At 53.0% G+C, this 25,399-nt stretch overlaps 1 protein-coding gene across 1 annotated transcript in view; it reads right to left on the minus strand.

Annotated features, from left to right (window-relative positions):
- Positions 1-6,046: 6,046 nt before the first annotated feature.
- The window catches only part of LOC132588980 (maestro heat-like repeat-containing protein family member 2B), a 195,330-nt gene continuing 175,977 nt past the window's right edge, over positions 6,047-25,399 (minus strand). Inside the window, 2 exon segments of the mRNA XM_060261483.1 lie at positions 6,047-6,352; positions 22,573-22,622. Of these exon segments, the coding sequence (XP_060117466.1) occupies positions 6,047-6,352; positions 22,573-22,622 (356 nt within the window).

Raw genomic sequence — 25,399 nt, forward strand, 5'->3', positions numbered from 1 at the left:
GTGGCCTAATATGCAAAGGAGGTCCTGCTAGAATTCCTTACAGGGCTCTCAGTACAGGGCCTACTGGAAGCTCCAGGAGGATTGGCTGCATCAGGGGGGTGGGGCCTAATATGCAAAGGAAGTCCTGCTAGAATCCCTTACAGGGCTCTCAGTACAGGGCCTACTGGAAGCTCCAGGAGGATTGGCTGCATCAGTGGGGTGTGGCCTAATATGCAAAGGAGGTCCTGCTAGAATTCCTTACAGGGCTCTCAGTACAGGGCCTACTGGAAGCTCCAGGAGGATTGGCTACATCAGGGGTGTGCGGCCTAATATGCAAAAGAGGTCCTGCTAGAATTCCTTACAGGGCTCTCAGTACAGGGCCTACTGGAAGCTCCAGGAGGATTGGCTACATCAGGGGTGTGCGGCCTAATATGCAATGGAGGTCCTGCTAGAATTCCTTACAGGGCTCTCAGTACAGGGCCTACTGGAAGCTCCAGGAGGATTGGCTGCATCAGGGGTGTGTGGCCTAATATGCAAAGGAGGTCCTGCTAGAATTCCTTCCAGGGCTCTCAGTACAGGGCCTACTGGAAGCTCCAGGAGGATTGGCTGCATCAGGGGTGTGTGGCCTAATATGCAAAGGAGGTCCTGCTAGAATTCCTTCCAGGGCTCTTCATACAGGGCCTACTGGAAGCTCCAGGAGGATTGGCTACATCAGGGGGTGTGGCCCATTCCTATGAGCCCCCAAAGAAGGTGCCCCTATCCTTCACTATTTCCAGTGGAGGGAAGGCATTTAAAAGGTGTGTGGTCCCGTTAAATGTGGTGGCCAGAACTCCCTTGGGAGTTCAGTTGTGCTTGCCACACCCTTGCTCCTGGCTGCACCCCCAAAATCCCCAGATATTTCTTGAATTGGCAACCCAAGGTGAGGACAAAGGGCAAGAGCATCGAGCGGTTTATCTGAGGTGTTTCCTGACATGGCTGAGGACTTCCGGCAGCTGTATGTGCAGCTGGCTGTCGGAGTTGGATGAAGCCGTCAACAAACACTTTTGCCAAAGCGAGACCTTGACGCAAGGTCATTCGCCCACCACAACCCCCCCCCCCCCATGGAGCGGGGTGAATGTTTTTTGAAACTTCATGCGATTTAGAACAGAAAGTTCCGAACCCCGGCATATCCTGAACCGAAGGAAAGACAGTTTCAGAGGAGAGCCGTGTTGGCCTGCGGTAGAACAGCTAGATTCGAATCCAGGAGCGCCATAGAGATCAACCAGATTCTCAAGAGACTAGCTTTAAAGAGAGCCACTTTGGTGTAGTAGTGAAGTGTGAGGACTCTTACCTGGGAAAACCGGGTTTGATTCCCGCTCCTCCGCTTGCACCTGCTGGAATGGCCTTGGGTCAGTTGTAGCTCTCGCAGAGTTGTTCTTGAAAGGGCAGCTGCTGTGAGAGCCCTCTCAGCCCCACCCACCTCACTGGGCATCTGTTGTGGGGGGAGAAGATATAGGAGACTGTAAGCTGTTCTGAGTCTCTGATTCAGAGAGAAGGGCAAGGTATAAATCTACAATTCTTCTTCATAGCTCCCTTCAACAGTTACAAGTTGGAACGGAGATACCTGAGACTTTATATCCAAGAAGAAAATATAGAACCCAACAAGACAAAATGTCTGTTTTGAGCTTGGAAGTTAATTAAGAACATAAGAGAAACCATGTTGGATCAGGCCAATGGCCCATCCAGTCCAACACTCTGTGTCACCCAGTGGCCGAAAAACCCAGGTGCCATCAGGAGGTCCATCAGAGGGGCTAGGACACTAGAAGCTCTCCCACTGAGCCCCCCCCCCACAAGCACCAAGAATGCAGAGCATCACTTGCCCCAGACAGAGAGTTCCAACAATATGCTGTGGCTAATAGCCACTGATGGACCTCTGCTCCAGATGTTTTTCCAGTCCCTTCTTGAAGGTGGCTATGCTTGTGGCCACCACCACCTCCTGTGACAGTGAATTCCACATGTTAATAACCCTTTGGGTAAAGAAGGACTTCCTTTTATCAGTTCTAACCTGATGTCACGAGCTGGGGCCAGGCCAGGCGAAGTCCAGGGGCAGTCCAAGGTCTGTAGCTGGCGAGCAAAGAGGGTTCAAAGCGCCAAAACCAAATCACAGTCCAGGTATCGCAGGTCAGAGGTTCAGAAGCCGAAGTCAGGGGGTCCAGAAGTCAACGTCAAGGGGTCCAGAAGCCAAAGTGGATGCTAGAACGTCAGGTAAGTGACTAGGTGCTTCCACAAAGCCTTCTCCCAAAGCCCACAGCTATATAGCCCTCTGCTGTCTGTTGCCCATTTGGACTAATTGCTGACTCAGAGGGCGGCCAGGATCCTGCTGAGACTCAAGTATCCTCACTCCTAGAGGGGCCAGGATCCTTTTAGAACTCAGGGCTCAGGGAGCGTCTTGCTCGTGAGCGTGCCGCCCTCCTCCGATCCCTGAGGTCCTGACGAAGGCGGTCACGCACACGAGCCACCCGAGAGGGCGAGGCAGGGGGGCTTGGATCTTCTCCAGTAGGAGGCAGGGGCACTGGTGCTGGTGGCAGGGGCACTGGTGCAGGTGGCAGGGGCACAGTTTCTTCTGCAGGCTCAGCTTCTTCTGCAGGGTCCCCAGCACCCATGACACCTGACTGCTCAGCAATTTCATCGAATGTCCACGAGTTCTTGCATTGTGAGAAAGCGAGAAAAGGACTTCTTTCTCTACCTTCTCTATCCCGTGCAGAATCTTCCATAATCTTGTAAATTAGTTTTTAAAAAAAAGGTGTGTGTGGCCAAAAGCAATGACAGAAACAAAAATACACAAGAAAAGCCACAACCACTCACAAAAAAGCCCACAATAGCTATAGGCATTCCTTGCAACACACTTATTTATAGTCCTCTTGTTTAAGGTCTTTTGGACATATAAATAAATGACCCTGTCATACAGCTGAATTTAAACAGTCCTCCATAGTGAATGAAGAGCCCCATGGTGCAGTGTTAAAGCTGCAGTACTGCAGTCCTGAGCTCTGCTCATGGCCTGAGTTCGATCCCCGGAGGAAGCTGGGTTTTCAGGTAGCCGGCTCCAGGTTGACTCTGCCTTCCATCCTTCCGAGGTGGGTCAAATGAGTCCCCAGCTTGCTGGGGGGAAGTACAGATGACTGGGGAAGGCAATGGCAAACCACCCCGGAAAAAGTCGGCCGTGAAAATGGTGTGAAAGCAACGTCACCCCAGAGTCGGAAACGACTGGTGCTTGCACAGGGGACCTTTCCTTCCTTTCCTTTCCATAGTGAATTAATTGATGTAAACTTTGGATTAAGAAGACTGTGGGATATTGCTATTTGCTCCGGACATAGGGTTGCCAAGTCCCTTGCAGCCTCTGGCGGGGAACTTTTTTCATGTGCGCTATGCAAATGTGGCACGATGGCATCACCCACGAATGACGTCATCGCACTGGCGACGTCGCGCGTCAGCCACTCTAGGCGTTTCCAGGGAAACTCGATGGTTTTCCAGGACGCTGTAGCCATTTGGGAGGGAAAAACTCTATGGTACCTATTGTACCATAGAGTTTACCTCCCAAATGGCTAGAGCATCCGGGGAAAACCGTAGAGTTCCCCCCGGAAATGCCTAGAGTGGCCGCTGTGTGACGTCGCTGGCACAATGATGTCACTCGTGGGTGACGTCATCGCAATGTCGGGGGAGGATCCCCCCGCCCGGACCGGGAGCTTGGTAGCCCTATCTGGATGGCATACACCCACCTTGACTGTGTTGGACTGGGCTATAGAAACGTTGGGACCTTGTCACTGCGGTTGACAGTTTCAACCAGCAAAACCACTCAAAAGACGAGCACTTAAACGGAGAACGCTGATTTTAATTATCAAATGTATAATTTTATAGGCTGTACTATTTTATAATATGTATTGTTTTAGCTATTACGGTGTTTTTATGTTGTGAGCCGCCCTGAGCCCGCTTCGGCGGGGAGGGCGGGATATAAATCAAATCAAATTAACCTTTGAAGTTGGGCATTATCCCCAAAGTTGGGCATTATCCCTTTAAAGCCCTTTATGGCTTAGGACCTGCCTACCTTAGGGACTGTCTCTCCCCATATGTTCGCCAGGGGGTACTCAGATCGGAATCACAAAATCTATTCGTAATCCCCGGGCCGAAGAAGGCCGGATTGAAATCCACCAGAGACAGGGCCTTCTCAATTGTAGCCCCCTGCTGGTGGAACCAACTGCCAGATGAAGTGAGGGCCTTGCGGAACCTTGCACAGTTCTGCGGGGCCTGCAAGACTGTCCTCTTCCGGCTGGCATTTAATTGACTCGGCACCGGTATTTAAGAGAAGCGGAAGAAGGCGTTGCTGCCGGAATAGCACCAACTCAATATTCTGCTTTAACTGTTGTCATAATTGCATATCTGTTTTATTACTGAACGTGTAATTTTAATACTCATTAATTTGTTTGTGGGATTTAATGTTGTGAGCCGCCTTGAGCCTGCAGAATATAAATCAAATCAAACCAAATAAATAAATAAATTCTAACAGTAGCGAGGGTTTTGCCACCTTCTGGGGGTGGAGCAGGGGTCACTGGGGATGCATGTGTGTGAATTTCCTGCACTGCACAGGTAGTTGGAATAGATAACCCTGGAGGTCCCTTACAACTCTATGATTGTGACAGAAATGTAGCAGACGAAGGTGGAAGAGGTCCAGAGGAGAATGACGAAGATGGTGAGGCGTCTGGAGACCAAGTCCTGTGAGGAAAGGTTGAAGGAGCTGGGCATGTTTAGCCTGGAGAGGAGGCGGCTGAGAGGTGATAGGATCACCATCTTCAAGTAATTGAAGGGCTGCAATTCTGGGCTGTCTCAACAGAAGTCTCGTGTCCAGATCACGTGAAGTGATGGTATCGCTTTACTCTGCTCTGGTAAGACCTCACCTGGAGTCTTGTGTTCAGTTTTGGGCACCACATTTTAAGAAAGATATAGACAAGCTGGAAGGAGTCCAGAGGAGGGTGACGAAGATGGTGAGGGGTCTGGAGACCAAGTCCTGTGAGGAAAGGTTGAAGGAGCTGGGCATGTTTAGCCTGGAGAGGAGGCGGCTGAGAGGTGATACGATCGCCATCTTCAAGTCCTTGAAGGGCTGTCGTATAGAGGAGGGTGTGGAATTATTTTCTGTGGCCCCAGAAGGTAGGACCAGAACCTATGAAGAAAGGTTGAAGGAGCTGGGCACGTTTAGCCTGGAGAGGCGACGGCTGAGAGGTGATAGGATCCCCATCTTCAAGTAATTGAAGGGCTGTCATAGAGAGGATGGTGTGGAATTGTTTTCTGTGGCCCCAGAAGGTAGGACCAGAACCAATGGGTTGAATTTAAATTAGAAGAGTTTTCGGCTCGACATTAGGAAGAACTTCCTGGCCGTTAGAGCGATTCCTCAGTGAAACAAGCTTCCTCGGGAGGTGGTGGGCTCTCCTTCCTTGCAGGTTTTTCAATAGAGGCTAGATGGCCATCTGACAGCGATGAAGATCCTGTGAATTTAGGGGGAGGTGTTTGTGAGTTCCTCAGTGAAACAAGCTTCCTCGGGAGGTGGTGGGCTCTCCTTCCTTGCAGGTTTTTCAATAGAGGCTAGATGGCCATCTGACAGCGATGAAGATCCTGTGAATTTAGGGGGAGGTGTTTGTGAGTTTTCTGCATTGTGCAGGGGGTTGGACTAGATGACCCTGGAGGTCTCTTCCATCTCTAGGATTCTATGATAATACAGTGGGTTCAATGCAGAAATGAGATACTGTTTCAGTGATCATAGCTCTCTTTATGGAGTTACAGCAGGGTAACGGCTGGGCTAGAAAGCTGCTTAAGTGGGCCAACTATATACAGTCAAGGTTCCCGCGCTAGGGTCATTTGAACCACCAGGGGGCCGGGGATTGGACCAGGGCAGCAGGGATTTGGATCCTACTGCCCATTGTTCCTGAGTCCCCAAGCTCAGTCCTCAAGGTTCCAATGAGCCCGGCAGGGACACTAGTAAAGGAACGTAAGCACGAATCCACGTACGCAACGCGCTGGTTGCTAAAAGCCATTTTAATTATCAGTCGGCGGCCACCTTGAGAGCGAAGCCGATGAGCTCAGGAGACCCGTGGTTTGAAATGAATTCAGTAAACGAAATGAACCTTTTTCTTTTTGTCCTCTGGGCCCTTTGTTTGAGAAGCGGCTTTGGGCGATGATCTTCGGCTGGCTCCGATCCCATCTCCGCCCTCCTCTTTGTATTTTTGCCTTCGGACACTTTAAGCCCAACAAAGAGTTCGGTGTCGCTCAAACGTTCGCGTCTGGCTTTCTGAAGACGATGAATGTCTCCCGTTCTTTTCATAAATGAATCGCCTTGTTCATTTCCACTCTGAAAGATCCAGGGGACAAACCGTTAAGCGTTCCCAGCAATAGATCCAAGCGGGCAGGCCGTGTTGGTCTGAAGCAGCTGAACAAAGCAGGAGTCAAGTGTCACCTTTAAGACCAACCAAGTTTTATTTAGAACATAAGCTTTCATGTGCTCTCTAAGCACACCTCATCAGACGAGGGGATCAGGTATTGTGGCTGGAACAGGTAGAAGAAGAAGATATTGGATTTATATCCCACCCTCCACTCCGAAGAGTCTCAAAGCGGCTCACAATCTCCTTTCCCTTCCTCCCCCACAACAGGCACCCTGTGAGGTGGGTGGGGCTGAGAGGGCTCTCCTAGCAGCTGCCCTTCCAAGGACAGAGTCTCAGAGTGGCCTACAATCTCCTTTCCCTTCCTCCCCCACAACAGGCACCCTGTGAGGTGGGTGGGGCTGAGAGGGCTCTCCCAGCAGCTGCCCTTCCAAGGACAGAGTCTCAGAGTGGCCTACAATCTCCTTTCCCTTCTTCCCCCACAACAGGCACCCTGTGAGGTGAATGGGGTTGAGAGGGCTCTCCTAGCAGCTGCCCTTCCAAGGACAGAGTCTCAGAGTGGCCTACAATCTCCTTTCCCTTCCTTCCCCACAACAGGTACCCTGTGAGGTGGGTGGAGCTGAGAGGGCTCTCCCAGCAGCTGCCCTTTCAAGGACAACCTCTGCCAGGGCTATGGCTGACCTAAGGCCATCTCAGCAGGTGCAAGTGGAGGAGTGGGGAATCAAACCCGGTTCTCCCAGATAAGAGTCCGCACGCTCAACCACTACGCCAAACTGGCTCTTTGTTGATTAAGTTTGTTGATTAAGAGGGCAAACTAACTGATCACATGGGCACATAAAACAGTGTGGCTTGGCATTTGGTCTGGATAGCCATAAAAGGTAATAAAATTCCCTGCCAAATCTTAAATAGGTACACACATGGCCCGGACCGACATGGCTCGGCCCAACCCAAGATGGTTTAAATTGTGGCTTGGATAAAGCAATATTGCGAAACAGGGATACAGTAGAGCGGTTATACCTGTAAGCTGATACTTCTAAATATATCGAAGTATCCTGTGCATACATGGTGCAAATCCGGACTTATTGTCATCAGTAAACATTTCGATACAAGCAACTAAAATTGCGGGAGTGGATTTGTAAGAAAGGAAATTGACAAGAGGCGAGCGATACACGGAGCTCGATCCAAGCGGGCAGCCGCGTTGGTCTGAAGCATTGAACAAAACAGGAGTCAAGTTTCACCTTTAAGACCAACCGAGTTTTATTGAGAACGTCAGCTTTCATGTGCTCTCTAAGCACACTCCATCAGACGAGGGGATCAGGTATTGTGGGCTGAAATACATGCAGTTTGTTGTTTAGGAGTGCGCAGTTTTATCATGGGACCACAGCCAGTTTGCACTCCTAAACAACAAACTGCATGTATTTCAGCCCACAATACCGGAGCCCTTTGTCGGATGGAGTGTACTTAGAGAGCACATGAAAGCTGACGTTCTTAATAAAACTTGGTTGGTCTTAAAGGTGAAACTTGACTCCTGCTTTGTTCCCAGCAAGTTTCGGCGTTGTGGTGTTGTTTTTTTTGTTGTTCCAGATTTGCCCCGCGCTTTGCAGCTGCACACCTAACCTTCAGTGTCACATTCGAGGATGCGCAAGTCATAAAAGGAGAGGAAAGAGGCACAGCAGAGCGTTTTCCTGCTGCGCTGAGCAAATGACGATGTCAATTCGTCAAGGCAAACATCTGGAAAGAACTCTCTCTCTCTCTGTGCATTTGCATGGATGGTACTCATGCCTGCCCCTCCAAGTGATTCAAGAAGGAGAAGAAGACTGCAGATTTATACCCCGCCCTTCTCTCTGAATCAGAGACTCAGAGCCACTCACAATCTCCTTTATCTTCTCCCCCCACAACAGACACCCTGTGAGGTAGGTGGGGCTGAGAGAGCTCTCCCAGAAGCTGCCCTTTCAAGGACAGAGTCTCAGAGCGGCTCACAATCTCCATTCCCTTCCTCCCCCACAACGGACACCCTGTGAGGTGGATGGGGCTGGAGAGGGCTCTCACAGCAGCTGCCCTTTCAAGGACAGAGACTCAGAGCGGCCTACAATCTACTTTCCCTTCCTCCCCCACAACAGACACCCTGTGAGGTGGGTGGGGCTGAGAGGGCTCTCCCAGAAGCTGCCCTTTCAAGGACAGAGACTCAGAGCGGCCTACAATCTACTTTCCCTTCCTCCCCCACAACAGACACCCTGTGAGGTAGGTGGGGCTGAGAGAGCTCTCCAGAAGCTGCCCTTTCAAGGACAGAGTCTCAGAGCGGCTCACAATCTCCATTCCCTTCCTCCCCCACAACGGACACCCTGTGAGGTGGATGGGGCTGGAGAGGGCTCTCACAGCAGCTGCCCTTTCAAGGACAGAGACTCAGAGCGGCCTACAATCTACTTTCCCTTCCTCCCCCACAACAGACACCCTGTGAGGTGGGTGGGGCTGAGAGGGCTCTCACAGCAGCTGCCCTTTCAAGGACAGAGACTCAGAGCGGCCTGCAATCTCCTTTCCCTTCCTCCCGCACAAGAGACACCCTGTGAGGTGGGTGGGGCTGGAGAGGGCTCTCACAGCAGCTGCCTTTCCAAGGACAGAGTCTCAGAGCGGCTCACAATCTCCTTTACCTTCCTCCCCCACAACAGACACCCTGTGAGGTGGGTGATGTGAGAGGACTCTCACAGCAGCTGCCCTTTCAAGGACAGAGTCTCAGAGCGGCCTACAATCTACTTTCCCTTCCTCCCCCACAACGGACACCCTGTGAGGTGGGTGGGGCTGGAGAGGGCTCTCACAGCAGTTGCCCTTTCAAGGACAGAGTCTCAGAGCGGCTCACAATCTCCTTTCCCTTCCTCCCCCACAACAGACACCCTGTGAGGTGGGTGGGGCTGAGAGGGCTCCCACAGCAGCTGTCCTTTCAAGGACCTGCCGCTTATGAAGGGCAGGTGCTGGGAGAGCCCTCTCAGCCCCACCCACCTCACAGGGCACCTGTTGTGGGGGAGGAAGGGAAAGGAGATTGTAGGCCGCTCTGAGACTTTGTCCTTGAAAGGGCAGCTGCTGGGAAAGCCCTCTCCAGCCCCACCCACCTCACAGGGTGTCTGTTGTGGGGGAGGAATGGAAAGGAGATTGTAGGCCGCTCTGAGACTCTGTCGTTGAAAGGGCAGCTGCTGAGAGAGCCCTCACAGCCCCACCCACTTCACAGAGTGTCTGTTGTGGGGGAGGAAGGGAAAGGAGATTGTAGGCTGCTCTGAGACTCTGAGATTCGGAGTGGAGGGCGGGATATAAATCCAATGTCATCCTCTTCTTCTTCCTAGTATGTTCAGGTGAGTTCACTGTGTTGGTCTGAAGTAACAGAACATTTGAGTACAGTGGCCCCGTTTAATTCTGGGTATACGCTTTTGTGCACCTCTAAAGGAGGTGCACAAAAGCGTATACCCAGAATTAAATTTTGTTGGTCTTAAAGGGGCCACTGGACCTTAGTTCTCTTGCTGGTTTGTGACGGGGCCAATCCACCCCGGATTGCATGGGATGCAGGAATCGCTCTGGAAGGAGGAATGAATTTACTTCTGTAACGTTTTATGACTTTTCTGTGGTGCCCATTCTTGTGTTGGACTGAAAGTCTTCTTCGACTCCTCAAGCCACCGAACGAAAGAGCCAGAAAAGCATTTCTGGAAACCTGAAACCTGCTGTTCTGTCGCGAGTTTCTTGCCCACTGAGGGAATTTTCTGCTCTGGTTCTTTTTAGTTTTCTGTCAGCAGACTTATTCATTCCCTGAAGCATCTGACTGTGTTTTTCCTTCAAAGCTGGTGTAGCAATTTTTCCCCCCAGTATGCCCAGGGCCAGGAGAACTGCACAACGACTTCCAAACTCCCTCTTCGGGCTGCGAGACTCTAGGTGGGGCCTGCGGTTCTCCTGAAACAACAAGTGATTTCCAGGCCACACAGATCAGCTCCCCTGGAGAAAATGGAAAGTTCAGAGAGTAGACCCCCTATTAGGCTTCCCAATCCCCAGGGTCCAGCGGGGGATCCCCCGGTTTTACAGGCTTCCCCCCTCCCCCGGCCAGCTGGCCGGCGGGGGAAGCCCCGCCCCCAGAGCCATCATGCACCTCCATGAACGATTCCCATAGGTAATGATTGGGAATTGATCCGCGGCTATCGGGGGCTCTGGGGGGGGCTGTTTTTTGAGATAGAGGCACCAAATTTTCAGTATAGCATCTAGTGCCTCTCCCCAAAATACCTCCCAAGTTTCAAAAAGATTGGACCAGGGGGTCCAATTCTATGAGCCCCAAAAGAAGGTGCCCCTATCCTTCATTATTTCCTATGGAAGGAAGGCATTTAAAAATTTGTGCAGTCCCTTTAAATGTGATGGCCAGAACTCTCTTGAAGTTCAATTATGCTTGTCACACCCTTGCTGTTGGCTCCGCCCCCAATGTCTCCTGGCTCCACCCCCAAAGACTCCTGGCTCCACCCCCAAAGTCCCCAGATATTTCTTAAATTGGACTTGGCAACCCTACCCCCTATGGCCTCACTTTCCCGCTGAGCGTCACCCCTTTCCCAGAGGCTCTGCCCCCAAATCTCCAGGAATTTCCCAGCCTGGAATCCAGCAACGTATCCGCAGTACCCCTGTGCAACAAAGCAGCAGACAAGCGCACCTTTAAGACCAACGAAGTTTTATTCAGAACGTCAGCTTTCGTATGCTCTTAAGCAGACTTACATACGAAAGCTGACATCCTGAATAAAATTCCGTTGGTCTTAAAGGTGCACTTGTATACTGCTTTGTTCTCTTGCTTCGGACCAACACGGCTGCCCGCTGGGAAGGATTCCAATGTACTTCTCTTTTAGAATAATGTATCAGGATAATTTTTTTTGTATTGAAATACTCAAATAAGGGACATGGCTGTGTATCTCATTACATAAGAACATAAGAGAAGCCATGTTGGATCAGGCCAATGGCCCATCCAGTCCAACACTCTGTGTCACATAAGAACATAAGAGAAGCCATGTTGGATCAGGCCAATGGCCCATCCAGTCCAACACTCTGTGTCACATAAGAACATAAGAGAAGCCATGTTGGATCAGGCCAATGGCCCCTCCAGTCCAACACTCTGTGTCACATAAGAACAGAAGAGAAGCCATGCTGGATCAGGCCAGTGGCCCCTCCAGTCCAACACTCTGTGTCACACAGAAGAACATAAGAGAAGCCATGTTGGATCAGGCCAGTGGCCCATCCAGTCCAACACTCTGTGTCACACAGAAGAACATAAGAGAAGCCATGTTGGATCAGGCCAATGGCCCCTCCAGTCCAACACTCTGTATCACAGAAGAACATAAGAGAAGCCATGTTGGATCACCCTTTGGGTGAAGAAGGACTTCCTTTTATCCGTTTTAACCCGTCAGCAATTTCATCGAATGCCCACGAGTTCTTGTATTGTGAGAAAGGGAGAAAAGGACTTCTTTCTCTACTTTCTCCATCCCATGCATTATCTTGTAAACCTCTACGTATACTAAACCCATCTCCCGCTATATTTCAATGTATTCTTCCCCCCCCCCCCTAATGGCAAACTAGAATGATGCTTATATGTGTGTTCCATGTTTAAATTAAACCTCTTGAGAAACTAATGCCCTCATTCTAAACCCAGAGCTAAAATCGCAACAGACTCTTATTTATGGCACTTCACCTAGACATCGATCTGCTATTCTGACTTTTCTGGCCCCCTTGTTGATGCAGCCCAGTTGACATAAACTAACAACCACCACACCCCAAATTGTACTTCTCTTCATCTAACAAACATTTCCATTATTTTGTGTGCTAATTCGCTGCCCGCTTTCTCTATATTTAGGACTGCTCGCCAATCCAGCCTATTGCCTGATGAAGTGTGCTTCTAGCACACGAGAGCTTACGTTCTGAATCGAAACTTTGCTGGTCTTAAAGGTGCTACTGGCTAGGGTTGCCAAGTCCAACTCAAGAAATACCTGGGGACTTTGGGGGTGGAGCCAGGAGACTTTGGGGGCGGAGCCAGAAGACTTTTGGGTTGGAGCCAGGAGCAAGGTTGGGACGAGCATCATTGAACTCCAAAGGGAGTTCTGGCCATCACATTGAAAGGGACGGCACACCTTTTAAATGCCTTCCCTCCATTGGAAATAACGACGGATAGGGGCACCTCCTTTTGGGGCTCAAAGTATTGGATCCCCTGGTCCAAACTTTTTGAAACTTGCAGGGTATTTTGGGGAGAGGCACCAGATGCTATGCTACAAATTAGGTGCCTCTACCTCAAAAAACAGCCCCCCCTCAGCCACAATACCAGCAGGTCAATTTTCCATTATACCCCATGGGAATCGATCTCCATAGTGCCCAGCAGACATTTCCTCCCCCCCCCTGCTTTCTGATGACCCTGAAGCGGAGGGAGGGCCTCCAAGCCAGGGGATCCCCTGCCCCAACCTGGGGATTGGCAACCCTATGCCGGACTCCTACTTTGTTCTATTGCTTCAGACCAACACGGCTGCCCATTTGGATCTGTCTTCCAGCTTGGAGTCGGCAACCCAGCTATCACCCTTTTCCTAAGTGTTTCTTGAACTGCCACTTGGCAAGCCAAACGTGAACTCGAGGAGGCTATGGGATATGAGAGGAAGGAGTGATGAAAAAAACGACAACTCTGTGGGTGCAGAAACGGGAGGGGTGTCACATCTGCCTGTGGTGTCACATCACAACAAGGTTTTTTTACCAAAAGTGATGTCAGGTAGCTCTAGGAATGGCCATAAGAACTTAAGAGAAGCCATCTTGGATCAGGCCACTGGCCCCTCCAGTCCAACACTCTGTGTCACATAAGAACATCAGAGAAGCCATGTTGGATCAGGCCAGTGGCCCATCCAGTCCGACACTCTGTGTCACATAAGAACATAAGAGAAGCCATGTTGGATCAGGCCAGTGGCCCATCCAGTCCGACACTCTGTGTCACATAAGAACATCAGAGAAGCCATGTTGGATCAGGCCAGTGGCCCATCCAGTCCGACACTCTGTGTCACATAAGAACATCAGAGAAGCCATGTTGGATCAGGCCAGTGGCCCATCCAGTCCGACACTCTGTGTCACATAAGAACATCAGAGAAGCCATGTTGGATCAGGCCAGTGGCCCATCCAGTCCGACACTCTGTGTCACATAAGAACATCAGAGAAGCCATGTTGGATCAGGCCAGTGGCCCATCCAGTCCGACACTCTGTGTCACATAAGAACATAAGAGAAGCCGTTTTGGATCAGGCCAGTGGCCCCTCCAGTCCAACACTGTGTCACATAAGAACATAAGAGAAGCCATGTTGGATCAGGCCAATGGCCCCTTCAGTCCAACACTGTGTCACATAAGAACATAAGAGAAGCCATGTTGGATCAGGCCAGTGGCCCATCCAGTCCAACACTGTGTCACATAAGAACATAAGAGAAGCCATGCTGGATCAGGCCAATGGCCCATCCAGTCCAACACTCTGTGTCACATAAGAAAATAAGAGAAGCTATGTTGGATCAGGCCAAAGGCCCATCCAGTCCAACACTCTGGGTCACATAAGAGAAGCCATGTTGGATCAGGCCAGTCGCTCATCCAGTCCAACACTCTGTGTCACATAAGAGAAGCCATGTTGGAGCAGGCCAGTCGCTCATCCAGTCCAACACTCTGTGTCACACAGTGGTCAAAAAAACCCAGGCGCCATCAGGAGGTCCACCAGTGGGGCCAGGACACTAGAAGCCCTACCACTGTGCCCCCCATCAAGGACCAAGAATACAGAGCATCACTGCCCCCGATGTAAGAACATAAGAGAAGCCATGTTGGATCAGGCCAATGGCCCATCCAGTCCAACACTCTGTGTCACACAAAGACCAAAAAACCCAAGTACCATCAGGAGGTCCACCAGTGGGACCAAGACACTAGAAGCCCTCCCACTGTGACGACCTCCCCAAGCACCAAGAATACAGAGCATTACTGCCCCAGACATAAGAACATAAGAGAAGCCATGTTGGATCAGGCCAATGGCCCCTCCAGTCCAACACTCTGTGTCACATAAGAACATAAGAGAAGCCCTGTTGGATCAGGCCAATGGCCCATCCAGTCCAACACTGTGTGTCACATAGGAACATAAGAGAAGCCATGCTGGATCTGGCCAGTGGCCCCTCCAGTCCAACACTCTGTGTCACATAAGAACATAAGAGAAGCCATGTTGAATCAGGACAATGGCCCATCCAGTCCAACACTCTGTGTCACACAGTGGCCAAAAAAACCAGGCGCCATCAGGAAGTCCACCAGTGGGGCCAGGACACTAGAAGCCCTCCGACAGTGCCCCCCCTCAAGGACCAATAATACAGAGCATCACTGCCCCAGACATAAGAACATAAGAGAAGCCATGTTGGATCAGGCCAATGGCTTGTGTTTAGACCAAGGCCCCATTTTCCTATGAAAAAAGGAAGAACAAGACAGCAGAAGGAAGGAATTGGCATGGGACATGTAACCACTCTGATGTTCACCTCAGAAACCACCTGCGATTTGCAAGGCATAATTTAGAGTGACAGATGTTGTGTAAAAATTAATTGGCAAGACTATTTCCACCCCCCCCGCCCCACCCCGCTATTAAAGAGAACAACCAAACAATAAAGTTTTTCTATCTGTAGAAAAGTGCTCTATTGCCATCTCCTGGTCACTGTGTGCTATTAATTCAACTTAATTAATTTATTTGGAAGATTTTTCATAAGAACATAAAAGCCCTGCCGGATCAGACCAGTTAGGGTCCATCCAGTCCAGCATCCTGTCTCACACATTGGCCAACCAGTTCCTCTGGAGGGCCAACAACAGGGCACGGAGGCTGAGGCCTTCATTGGAACATCAGAAGAGGCCTGCTGGATCAGACCAGTGAGGGTCCATCTAGTCCAGCCTCCTGTCTCATACAGTGGCCAACCAGTTCTTCTGGAGGGCCAACAACAAGGCAGAGAGGCCGAGACCTTCATAAGAACAACAGAAGAGCCCTGCTGGATCAGACCAGTGAGGGTCCATCTAGTCCAGCCTCCTGTCTCACACAGTGGCCAGCCAGTTCCTCTGGAGGGCCAGCAACAGGGCAGAGAGGCCGAGGCCTTCATAAGAACATCAGAAGAGCCCTGCTGAATCAGACCAGCGAGGGTCCATCTAGTCCAGCCTCCTGTCTCACACAGTGGCCAGCCAGTTCCTCTGGAGGGCCCACAACAGGGCAGAGACGCTGAGGCCTTCATAAGAACATCAGAAGAGCCCTGCTGAATCAGACCAGCGAGGGTCCATCTAGTCCAGCCTCCTGTCTCACACAGTGGCCAGCCAGTTCCTCTGGAGGGCCCACAACAGGGCAGAGACGCTGAGGCCTTCACAAGAACATCAGAAGAGCCCTGCTGGATCAGACCAGTGAGGGTCCATCTAGTCCAGCATCCTGTCTCCCACAGTGGCCAACCAGTTCCTCTGGAGAACCAACAGCAGGGCAGAGAGGCTGAGGCCTTCATTAGAACACAAGAGTGTAACGTACTCGAGGCGGAGACGAGAGTAGGGCAACATGGTTTATTAGGAGCACGTTGCAAGAGAGCGAGCACGCGGGCCGGGTCCCGCTTATATACAATCCCGGGTACTGCCTACTGGGTTGGTCGGGCCAATCCAGCCCCTTTAACTTCCCGCCACAGCTGTAGATAGGCAGGGACAGGCTCCCGGCGCTGGGGCTCCTGGGACTGCCCAGTTGCCCCCCCCATCGGGTCGCATGACATTTCTTGATACACTACACCCCTCCCCCCCTGGTTAATGTACAAAGTCCTGTAAGTATGCGGGGGGCCGGCGCTCCCGAGTGGACCGTCGGGGGGGTCCCGGTGTCGGCGGCGCGGCCGCCGAGGATGGTGCCTCGGTAGGTCCTGGGGTGGACGGGGGCGGCCCGTCCGGTTCAGCGGATCCCTCGGGCTCAGTCGGTTCCGGTCCCTCCGGCGCCCGCATCACGGATGTTGGGATCGCGTCCTCTAGGCGGTCACCGTTAGGCTCCTCGCTGGATATAGCCTCGTCCGTGTCTGTGGGGGCCTCCGGAAGGGTGCGGCGCCTCAACTGGTCAATGTGCCGCCGTAGTACCTGGCCCCCCTCCGTTGATATGTCGTAGTGGCGGGACCCGGTTACCCTCAGTACCCGCCCCGCCACCCAATCGGGGCCCCTAGCATAGTTTCTGGCGAAAACTGGGTCGCCCGCGAAGAAGCCCCGGGCGGCGTCTCGGACTTCGGGGCTCCCGCGGGTGTCTGAAGCTCGGTCGGGATGCAGCCGGTCCAGCCGGGTTATGAGTTTGCGTCCCATGAGGAGCTCAGCCGGGCTGACTCCTGTGACCGGGTTAGGGGTGATCCGATTATCGAAGAGGAACGCGGCCAGCCTGTGGTCCCAGTCCCCCTGTACAATCCGGCCGAGGGCCTCCTTTGTTGTGCGGACCATCCGCTCCGCCTGGCCGTTGGTGGCCGGATGGAAGGGAGCCGACCTTATGTGCCTGATCAGATATCTTTGCAGGAACGCCTGGAAGTCGGCTGAGGTGAAGGCGGCCCCGTTATCAGAGACTATGGTGTCCGGGATGCCATGTGTGCATAGGACCCTGCGCAGAGCTCTGATCGCGGCTGTGGACGAGGTGGACCCTACGGGGATGACCTCCAGCCATTTGGTGTAGGAGTCCACCATTATGATGAAGGTCTGCCCCTGGAATGGGCCCGCAAAGTCGATATGGAGCCTCGACCATGGTTTCCGGGTGGACTCCCACCTAGTGACGGGGGCGCTGGGCGGCTCGGGCCGTGATTCCTGGCAGGTCTGGCACCCGCGGACCCAGCCCTCGATCTCCCCGTCCATTCCCGGCCACCAGACGTAGCTCCTGGCCAGAGCCTTCATCCGCACTATGCCGGGATGAGTCTCGTGTAGGGATTCTAGAACACGCTTTTGGAGCGGGGGTGGAATCACTACCCTACTGCCCCAAAGTATGCAGCCCTTGTGTGCGGCTAATTCCTCCCTCCTCGCCTTGTAAGGCTTGAATTCTTCCCCCATGTTTCCCTCTGGCCACCCCCTCACCACCCAGTCGAGCACCCGTGCCAGTGTCCTGTGTTTCTGGGTGGCCTTGGCCACCTCCGCTGCGTGGAGGGGCGGCTCTGGGAGGCTCTCTATCATCATGACCTGGTGTGCGGGTGCGGGGTCCGGACCCGTCTCCGGCAGCGGCAAACGGCTAAGCGCATCCGCGTGTCCCATAGCCTTGCCGGCCCTATGAACCAGTGTGTACGTGTATGAGTTGAGGAATTGGTTCCACCTCAACACGCGCTGTGAGAGTATTTGGGGGGTTTGTCGGTCTGGGGCCAGTAGACCTAAGAGGGGCTTGTGGTCCGTGGCAATGGTGAACCTTCTCCCATATAGATACTCATGGAACTTCCGGACCCCTGCCACGATTGCCAGGGCCTCTTTATCTATTTGCGCGTAGTTGCGCTCGGCTGAAGTGAGTGTGCGGGAGTAATATGCGACCGGTACCTCCCTCCCGTCCGGAAGCTGGTGCCCCAGGACTGCTCCCACCCCATACGGCGACGCATCGCAGGCCAGGATGACGGGGAGGGCCTCGTCAAAATGGTGGAGCACCGCATTGGACACCAGGACGTCCTTGACCGCCTGAAACGCCGCGGCCTGTCGCTTGCCCCAAACCCAAGGGGCTTTTTTGTCCAGCAGCCGGTGAAGGGGTTCCGCCAAGGCTGCCTTGTGGGGGAGGAAGGAGTGGTAAAAGTTGAGCACCCCCAAGAAGCTTTGGAGCTCCGCTTTACAAGTGGGAGCCGGAGCTTGCACTATGGCTCGGGTCTTTTCTTCCGTGGGGTGGATGCCTGCTGCGTCGACGGCGAACCCCAGAAACTCCACCCGTGGAACCCCCAGCAAGCATTTCTCTCTCTTGACCTTGAGCCCCGCTGCCTGGAACCGGCGGAGCACCTCTCGAAGGCGGTTGCCGAATTCATCGGGGTCCGGGGCGGCGACTAAAACGTCGTCGAAAAACGGCTGGACTCCTGGGATCCCTTTAAGGAGAGCGTCCATTAGGCTCTGGAAAATCCCCGGAGCGACGCTAACCCCGAACTGAAGTCTCTTTACCCGGAAAGCCCCCCTGTGGGTCACGATCGTTTGGGCCTCCGCCGTCTTATTGTCTACTGGGAGCTGCTGGTAGGCCTGGGCCAGGTCTAGCTTCCCAAATATCCTAGCCCCCGCTAGGGCGGCCAGGACATGGCTCACCACCGGCACTGGGTAGGGGTTGTCCTGTAGTGCCTTGTTTATGGTGCATTTATAATCGGCACAGATCCGCACCTCCCCGTTCGGCTTGATGGGGGTAACTATGGGGGTTTCCCAGGTGGCGTAGTCCACCGGCTCGAGGACGCCTTGTGCCGTGAGGCGGTCTAACTCTGCCTCAATCTTAGGTTTCAAGGCGAATGGAACCCTCCTGGCCTTGAGCCGAATCGGTCTGACCGCGGGATCTAGGGGCAAGGAGATGGGCGGCCCCCGGTAGCTCCCTAGGGACCCATCGAATACCTCGGGGAATTCCTTGCAAATCTCCCCGAACCCCCGGGGCGTGATGGTCTGGCCCACCCCCTCCACTCGGATTCCCAAGGGTTTGAACCAGGCCAGACCTAGCAGGGTGGCCAGCTGGCGCTTAACCACCAGGATGTCCAGCGGGCCGTGGAAGGACCCCCGCTCGACTTGTACCCGCGCCCACCCCGCAATTTGCACCGGGTTCTTCTGGAAGTCCCGGAGTATGAAGTCTGCCGGCCGAAGTTGCAGCCGCTGGCGGGGACACAGTTCTCTTAGGGTTTCTTCCGCAATAAGGGAAATGGAGGACCCTGAGTCCACCTCCATTTGGCAGGGGTTCCCCTCTATAAGGACCGCCACTTTGATTTTATCGGGGGAATCGTGGGGCAAGTTCAGTACCTGTAGGGACGTGGAGTCTACCGCGTGGGACTCCGCGGACTCGTGGTACGTGGTCGGCTTCCTGCGGTTGGGCTTGGCTCGGCAAGCCCTGGCAATGTGGCCGGTCTTTCCGCAGCTCCTGCAGTCCCAGGTCCGGTATTGGCAGTCTCTCCGCTCGTGGGGGCCGCCGCAGCTGGCGCACTTGGTGGCCGGGGCTCTCTCCGACGCTGGTGGTCGGTCGGTCGCTCGGGGGCGTTGGGTCGCTCTGTTGGGTGGCCCGGCTGGGCGGTGTAGCTGATGGGCTTCCTCCTCCTCGGGGCCGTCGTGGTCCAGCTCTCCGTGGTGGGCAGCCTCCATCTTGGCCCGGGGAAACGTTCGTGCGGTTCGTTCCCATGCCACCGCTTCGCTGAAGGCGGCCTGGAGAGTGAGCTCTTCTTTGGCGAAGAGCTTCTGCTGGAGCCTCTCGTCGCGGAGGCCCCACGTGAATCTGTCCGCCAGGGCTTCCTCCAGTTGGGGAAGGTTGCAGTTCCCGGCGAGTTTGCGGAGGGCCGCCAGGTAGTCCGCGGCGGACTCGCCCGCGATCTGGTCCCGTTTGTGGAACAGGAACCTGCGAGCCACCCGCGAAGGCTGTGGTGAGAAGTGTCCCGTGAGGAGTCGGATGATCTCGTCGTAGGATTTCTCTGTCAGACGGGCGGGTGCCGAGAGACCCTTGGCGATCTCAAACGTGGCAGGCCCGCAGACGCTCATGAGAACGTCCCTCTTTGCTCCGGCGTCAGTGATCTTGTTGGCCCGGAGGTAGAACTCGACCCGCTCCGCGTAGGACTCCCATCCCTCTGGGTTGGTCGGGTCGAAGGGCTCGAGGTAGCCGGTGATCCCGCCTTGGTTGGCCATGATGGCGGCGGCGGTCGCTTGTTGCCCAGATCTCCGTCGTAGCCGCTGAGGCTAGAATCCCACCTTCGTCGCCAGTGTAACGTACTCGAGGCGGAGACGAGAGTAGGGCAACATGGTTTATTAGGAGCACGTTGCAAGAGAGCGAGCACGCGGGCCGGGTCCCGCTTATATACAATCCCGGGTACTGCCTACTGGGTTGGTCGGGCCAATCCAGCCCCTTTAACTTCCCGCCACAGCTGTAGATAGGCGGGGACAGGCTCCCGGCGCTGGGGCTCCTGGGACTGCCCAGTTGCCCCCCCCGTCGGGTCGCATGACATTTCTTGATACACTACAAGAGTCCTGCTGGATCAGACCAGTGGTTCATCTAGTCCAGCATCCTGTCTCACACAGTGGCCAACCAGTTCCTCTGGAGGGCCAGCAACAGGGCAGAGAGGCCGAGGCCTTCATAAGAACATCAGAAGAGCCCTGCTGAATCAGACCAGCGAGGGTCCCTCTAGTCCAGCCTCCTGTCTCACACAGTGGCCAACCAGTTCCTCTGGAGGACCAACAACAGGGCAGATAGGCTGAGGCCTCTCCCTGGTGTTGCTTCTTTGCTCTGGGATTCAGAAGTTTAATTCAGTCACCGTGGCTAGTCACCTTTAATAGACTCATCCTCCATTAATCTGTTGAATCCCTTTTGAAAGCACTTTATTCCTGTGGCCATCCAGACATCCTCTGGCAGCCATTTCCACATTTTAATCACTCTCTGTGTAATAGGGCTGCCAAGTCCCTGGGCCCGGTGGGGGTTCTCCTGCCCTCGAGGCTCCCAACCCACCAGCCCATATTGGGGAACCTCCCCCGATGTTGCGCGCCAGCTGCTCTAGGCATTTCCGGGAAAACTCTATGGTTTTCCTGGATACTCTAGCAATTTAGGAGGGAAAACTTTATGGTACAATAACTCTATGAAATGCTGCTGCTGACCAGATGGAGGCAGCAGTGTTCCGATTTTGTGCATGAATTTGTGAAAGAATTGAACATTGTGAATATTTTCTACACATATCCTGCAAGTTTTGCAAGACACTCCCTAGAGGAAGGGCCTGGCCGTCTGAAACGGGCTTTATTCTGCTAGCGGTCCACTGGAGCTCTTTTTGGACTTACGATTTGGACTTATTTATGATTTGGACTATTTGCACACTGTTATATATATGTGCATGAATACGCACATGCGGTATATAAAATAATGAGGTTGCTGAAATGCACTTTTTTCCTTGTACGAATTATATTTTGTAATAGCATTTTTCACAGTGGTTTGTTTTATTTGGTTGCAACCCACCTGGAGGTTGGCGACAATATATGGCAGGCACAATGTAGGCACAATTACAAAAAATGGCTGCTGTGGTAGGTGGAGCCAGGCACAAAACGGCTGCCATGGCCAGCCAATCAAATCTCCAGTGGCCAATCAGAAATTTTGCTCAGCAAAACCCCACCTGGCTCAGCCAACTTTCTAAAAACACTTAGAGAGCTTCAGGAAAGGTGTTGACACTTCAGGAAAGCCCCCTGGGGTGGCCAGGTCTGCCCTGGTGGGTTGCAAAGTCCAGGTTGGGGAACTCCTGCAGATTTGGGTGTGGAGCCTGGGGAGGAGAGGAACCTCCGCAGGGCAAAATGCCATACAGACCACCCTCCAAAGCAGCCATTTTCTCCAGAGGAGTTTACTCTGGAGATGAGCTGTGATTCCATGGGATCGGCAGTTCTCCCACCCAGGAGGTTCCCAACCCGCAAGTCCACATTGGGCCAGCGGGGGGGAACCGACGTCGCCGGCGCGATGACATCACCCCGAGTGACGTCATCGTGTCGGCGACGTTGCGCGCCAGTCACTCTAAGTGTTTCCGGGAAAATTCTATCGTTTCCCCAGATGCTCTAGCATTTTGGGAGTGAAAACCTTATGGTACAATAGGTACCATAGAGTTTTTACCTCCCAAAATGCTAGAGCAACCGGGGGGGGGGACCATAGAGTTTCCCCGGAAATGCCTAGAGAGGCCGGCGCGCGACGTCGCCGACACGATGACATCGCTCGCAGGTGACATCATTGCGCCGCACATGCTTCTCGCAGGCTTCTCTAAGCCTCGCCACTCTAGACCCCTGACTTACAATTTCCATGTGACCGTCTCTTAAAAAACATCAGAACGAAGCCTGGAGAAGTGCAAGGCTTTTGTGTTTTCTTTTCATGAGAACAGCAACGCCGTTTGGGCCGATCGCAACGCTGCTGGACTGTTTGGCTTCCTCAGCCTGGAGCGCCGCATGGTCTCTCTCCTTCCAGGGCTGTGAGTCTTTTCCTTTCCCCCGGGGCAGTTGGCAAGTCCTTTCGCCTCTCTTCCACGTACCCGAGCACGACCTGTCACTTTGCAGGGCCTGGGAAAAGGGGAAATCAGAGCTGTAAACATCCACAAAGAGAACTGGACCATCTCCTTTTTGGAATCCCAGGAATCCGTGAGAGCGCTTTCCAGGGGTCGTTTTGTAGAAAAATAGGTACTGGAGCTCATTAGCATAACTCATTAGCATACGGGAGGGACGGTGGCTCAGTGGTAGAGCATCTGCTTGGGAAGCAGAAGGTCCCAGGTTCAATCCCCGGCATCTCCAAAAAAGGGTCCAGGCAAATAGGTGCGAAAAACCTCTGCTTGAGACCCTGGAGAGCCTCTGCCAGTCTGAGAAGACAATACTGACTTTGATGGACCGAGGGTCTGATTCAGTATAAGGCAGCTTCATATGTTCATATGCTGCCACCCGCCCCGCCCCCCCAGCCAAAAGCAACCCGATGCAAAAAAGGAGAGCCCCTGGCGAGCGAGGCCTGCTTGGGCTGGCTAGAGATCCAGTCAGCCCAAGCAGGCCTTGCTCACCTGGGGCTCTCCTTGGCTGCCACTCCCCAAGTCAAAAGGCCAGCAAGCCACCCGCTGCCTGAAATCACATCAGAAGTGGAGAAAGGGATGGTGCGGGCATCTCCAGGGGTTAATGAGGGCTGCTGGGGGCGTGGCAAGGCCCCTGGTGGCTGGCTGGCTGCCCACTTTCCTAATCCAGGGATTGTTATGCAGCTGCTCCTCCTCTTCAATGGACAGGGTAGGTAGGTGGGCAGGAGGAGGGGGAACTCTCAGAAAGGTTCAGGAGCTGTGCTTCTGTGAGCTCCTGCTGAATCTGAGGCCTGGTGCTTTCCCAAAGCTACCTACCCTCTCCAGGACAGTTGCCCAAATCCAGGTCAAGAAAATCTCAACGGGCAGGGCTTTTTCTGTAGGAGGAACTCCTTTGCTTATTAAGCCAAACGCCCCTGATGTAGCTAATCCTCCAAGAGCTTACAGGGCTCTTCATACAGGGCCTATAGTCAGCTCTAGGAGGAGTGGCTACATCAGGGGGGCGTGGCCTGATAGGCAAAGAGGCTCCTGCTACAAAGAAAAGGCCTGCCAGTGAGGATTATGACAAGCAGGCCTCAGATTCAGCAGGAGCTTTCTGAGGGTTCCCCCTCCTCCTCCCCGCCTACCTTGTCCATTGAATAGTAGGTGCAGCTGCATAACAATCCCTGGGTTAGGAGAGCGGGTAGCCAGCCAGCCAGCCACCAGGCGCTTTGCCACACCCCCAGCAGCCCTCATGAACCCCTGGAGAAGCCCACACCACCCTTTCTCCACTTCTGATGTGGTTTTGGGCGGTGGGTGGCTTGCTGGCCTTTTGACTGAAAGGGGAGGGGCAGCCAAGGAGAGCCCCACGGGAGTGAGGCCTGCTGGGGCTGGCCAGATCCCTAGCCAGCTCGAGCAGGCCTCGCTCGCCCGGAGTGCTCCTTTCTTGCATCAGGTTGCTTTTGGCTGGGAGGGGCGGCATATGCTAATGAGTTATGCAAATGAGCTCCCCCACCTATTTTTGTACAAAACGATCTCTCTCTCTCCTTTGTAGAAACCGTAAACTGTTTCTTTGCATAGAATTTCGGATCCTGCCCGTCATGGCATCCATACAGCGGCACTGTTTGCTGTCAATCTCCCCCCACCCCGTGGAAGTGATCGTTGTAGTCTGGAGCTTGTAATTAGACTTCCCAGTCCCCAACGGGAGATCCCCCGGTTTTACAGGCTCCCCCCTATCCCCAGCCAGCTGGCCTTGCTCACCCAGGGCTCTCTTGTATCAGTATAATTAAATAAATAAATAATAAATAAACTTTTATTTATACCCCGCCCTCCCCGCCTAGGCAGGCTCAGGGCGGCTAACAGGACATGGTAAAACCATGATACAGATAAATAACAGATAATATAATTAATAATTTAGACAATAAAACCAATAAAACAGTATGACATTAAAATACAATTGAGTGGCGTATAAGATGGCTCGGTATTACTGATCTTATCAGGGGTTCTGTCTTAAAAAGCTAGCTGGAAGAGGGCAGTTTCGCAGGCCCTACGGAACTGGTTAAGATCCCGTAGGGCCCGCACCTCTTCTGGCAATTGATTCCACCATTGGGGGGCCTTTGTAGAGAACGCCTGTTCTCTGGTAGCTTTTAATCTAGTTTCTTAATTATTTGTATTGACAAACTCAAAACGGATATCGACTGTATATCTCATTACATACGCTTTACCCCTTTTCACGCTATTTTATTGTATTCCTTTTTCCTATGGCAAACGAGAATTACGTTTACATGTTCAAAAGTAAATTGGGTGGACAAGAACATCGCTATTCAATGTATTTCTCTTTCGGCTGTATTGACACACTCCAACAGGGCCTTCGGTTGCTTAGCCCATTACATATATTAAACCCATCTCCCATGGTCATTGACAGACAATCTCACATTTTCACATACTGCTGTTTTGTTCCTCTGTCATGCTCCTGCTACTCAGATCAAAGGGTTGCTCAATTGGTTAATTTTACGGCACACTGCTGTTTCGTTGATAGATCCAAGCGGGCAGCCGTGTTGGTCTGAAGCAGTCGAACCAAGCGGGAGCCAAGGGGCACCTTGGAGACCAACCAAGTTTTATTCAGAACGTCAGCTTTCGTGTGCTCTTCAGCACACTCCCTCAGACGAGGAATCCGGCACGGTGAGCACTGCCGTACGTTTTGACCTACTGCCGTTTTGTCGCTTTCGAACGCTCCTGCTACTCAGCTCAAAGGTTTGACTACTCTGTCCTTGTACCGTTTTACATTCTAAACCACCCCCTACTGGATAATTTTACTTCACTGTCATTG

This window comes from Heteronotia binoei, chromosome 21 (genome assembly GCF_032191835.1).
Source record: "Heteronotia binoei isolate CCM8104 ecotype False Entrance Well chromosome 21, APGP_CSIRO_Hbin_v1, whole genome shotgun sequence".
Classification (NCBI taxonomy): Eukaryota; Metazoa; Chordata; class Lepidosauria; order Squamata; family Gekkonidae; genus Heteronotia; species Heteronotia binoei.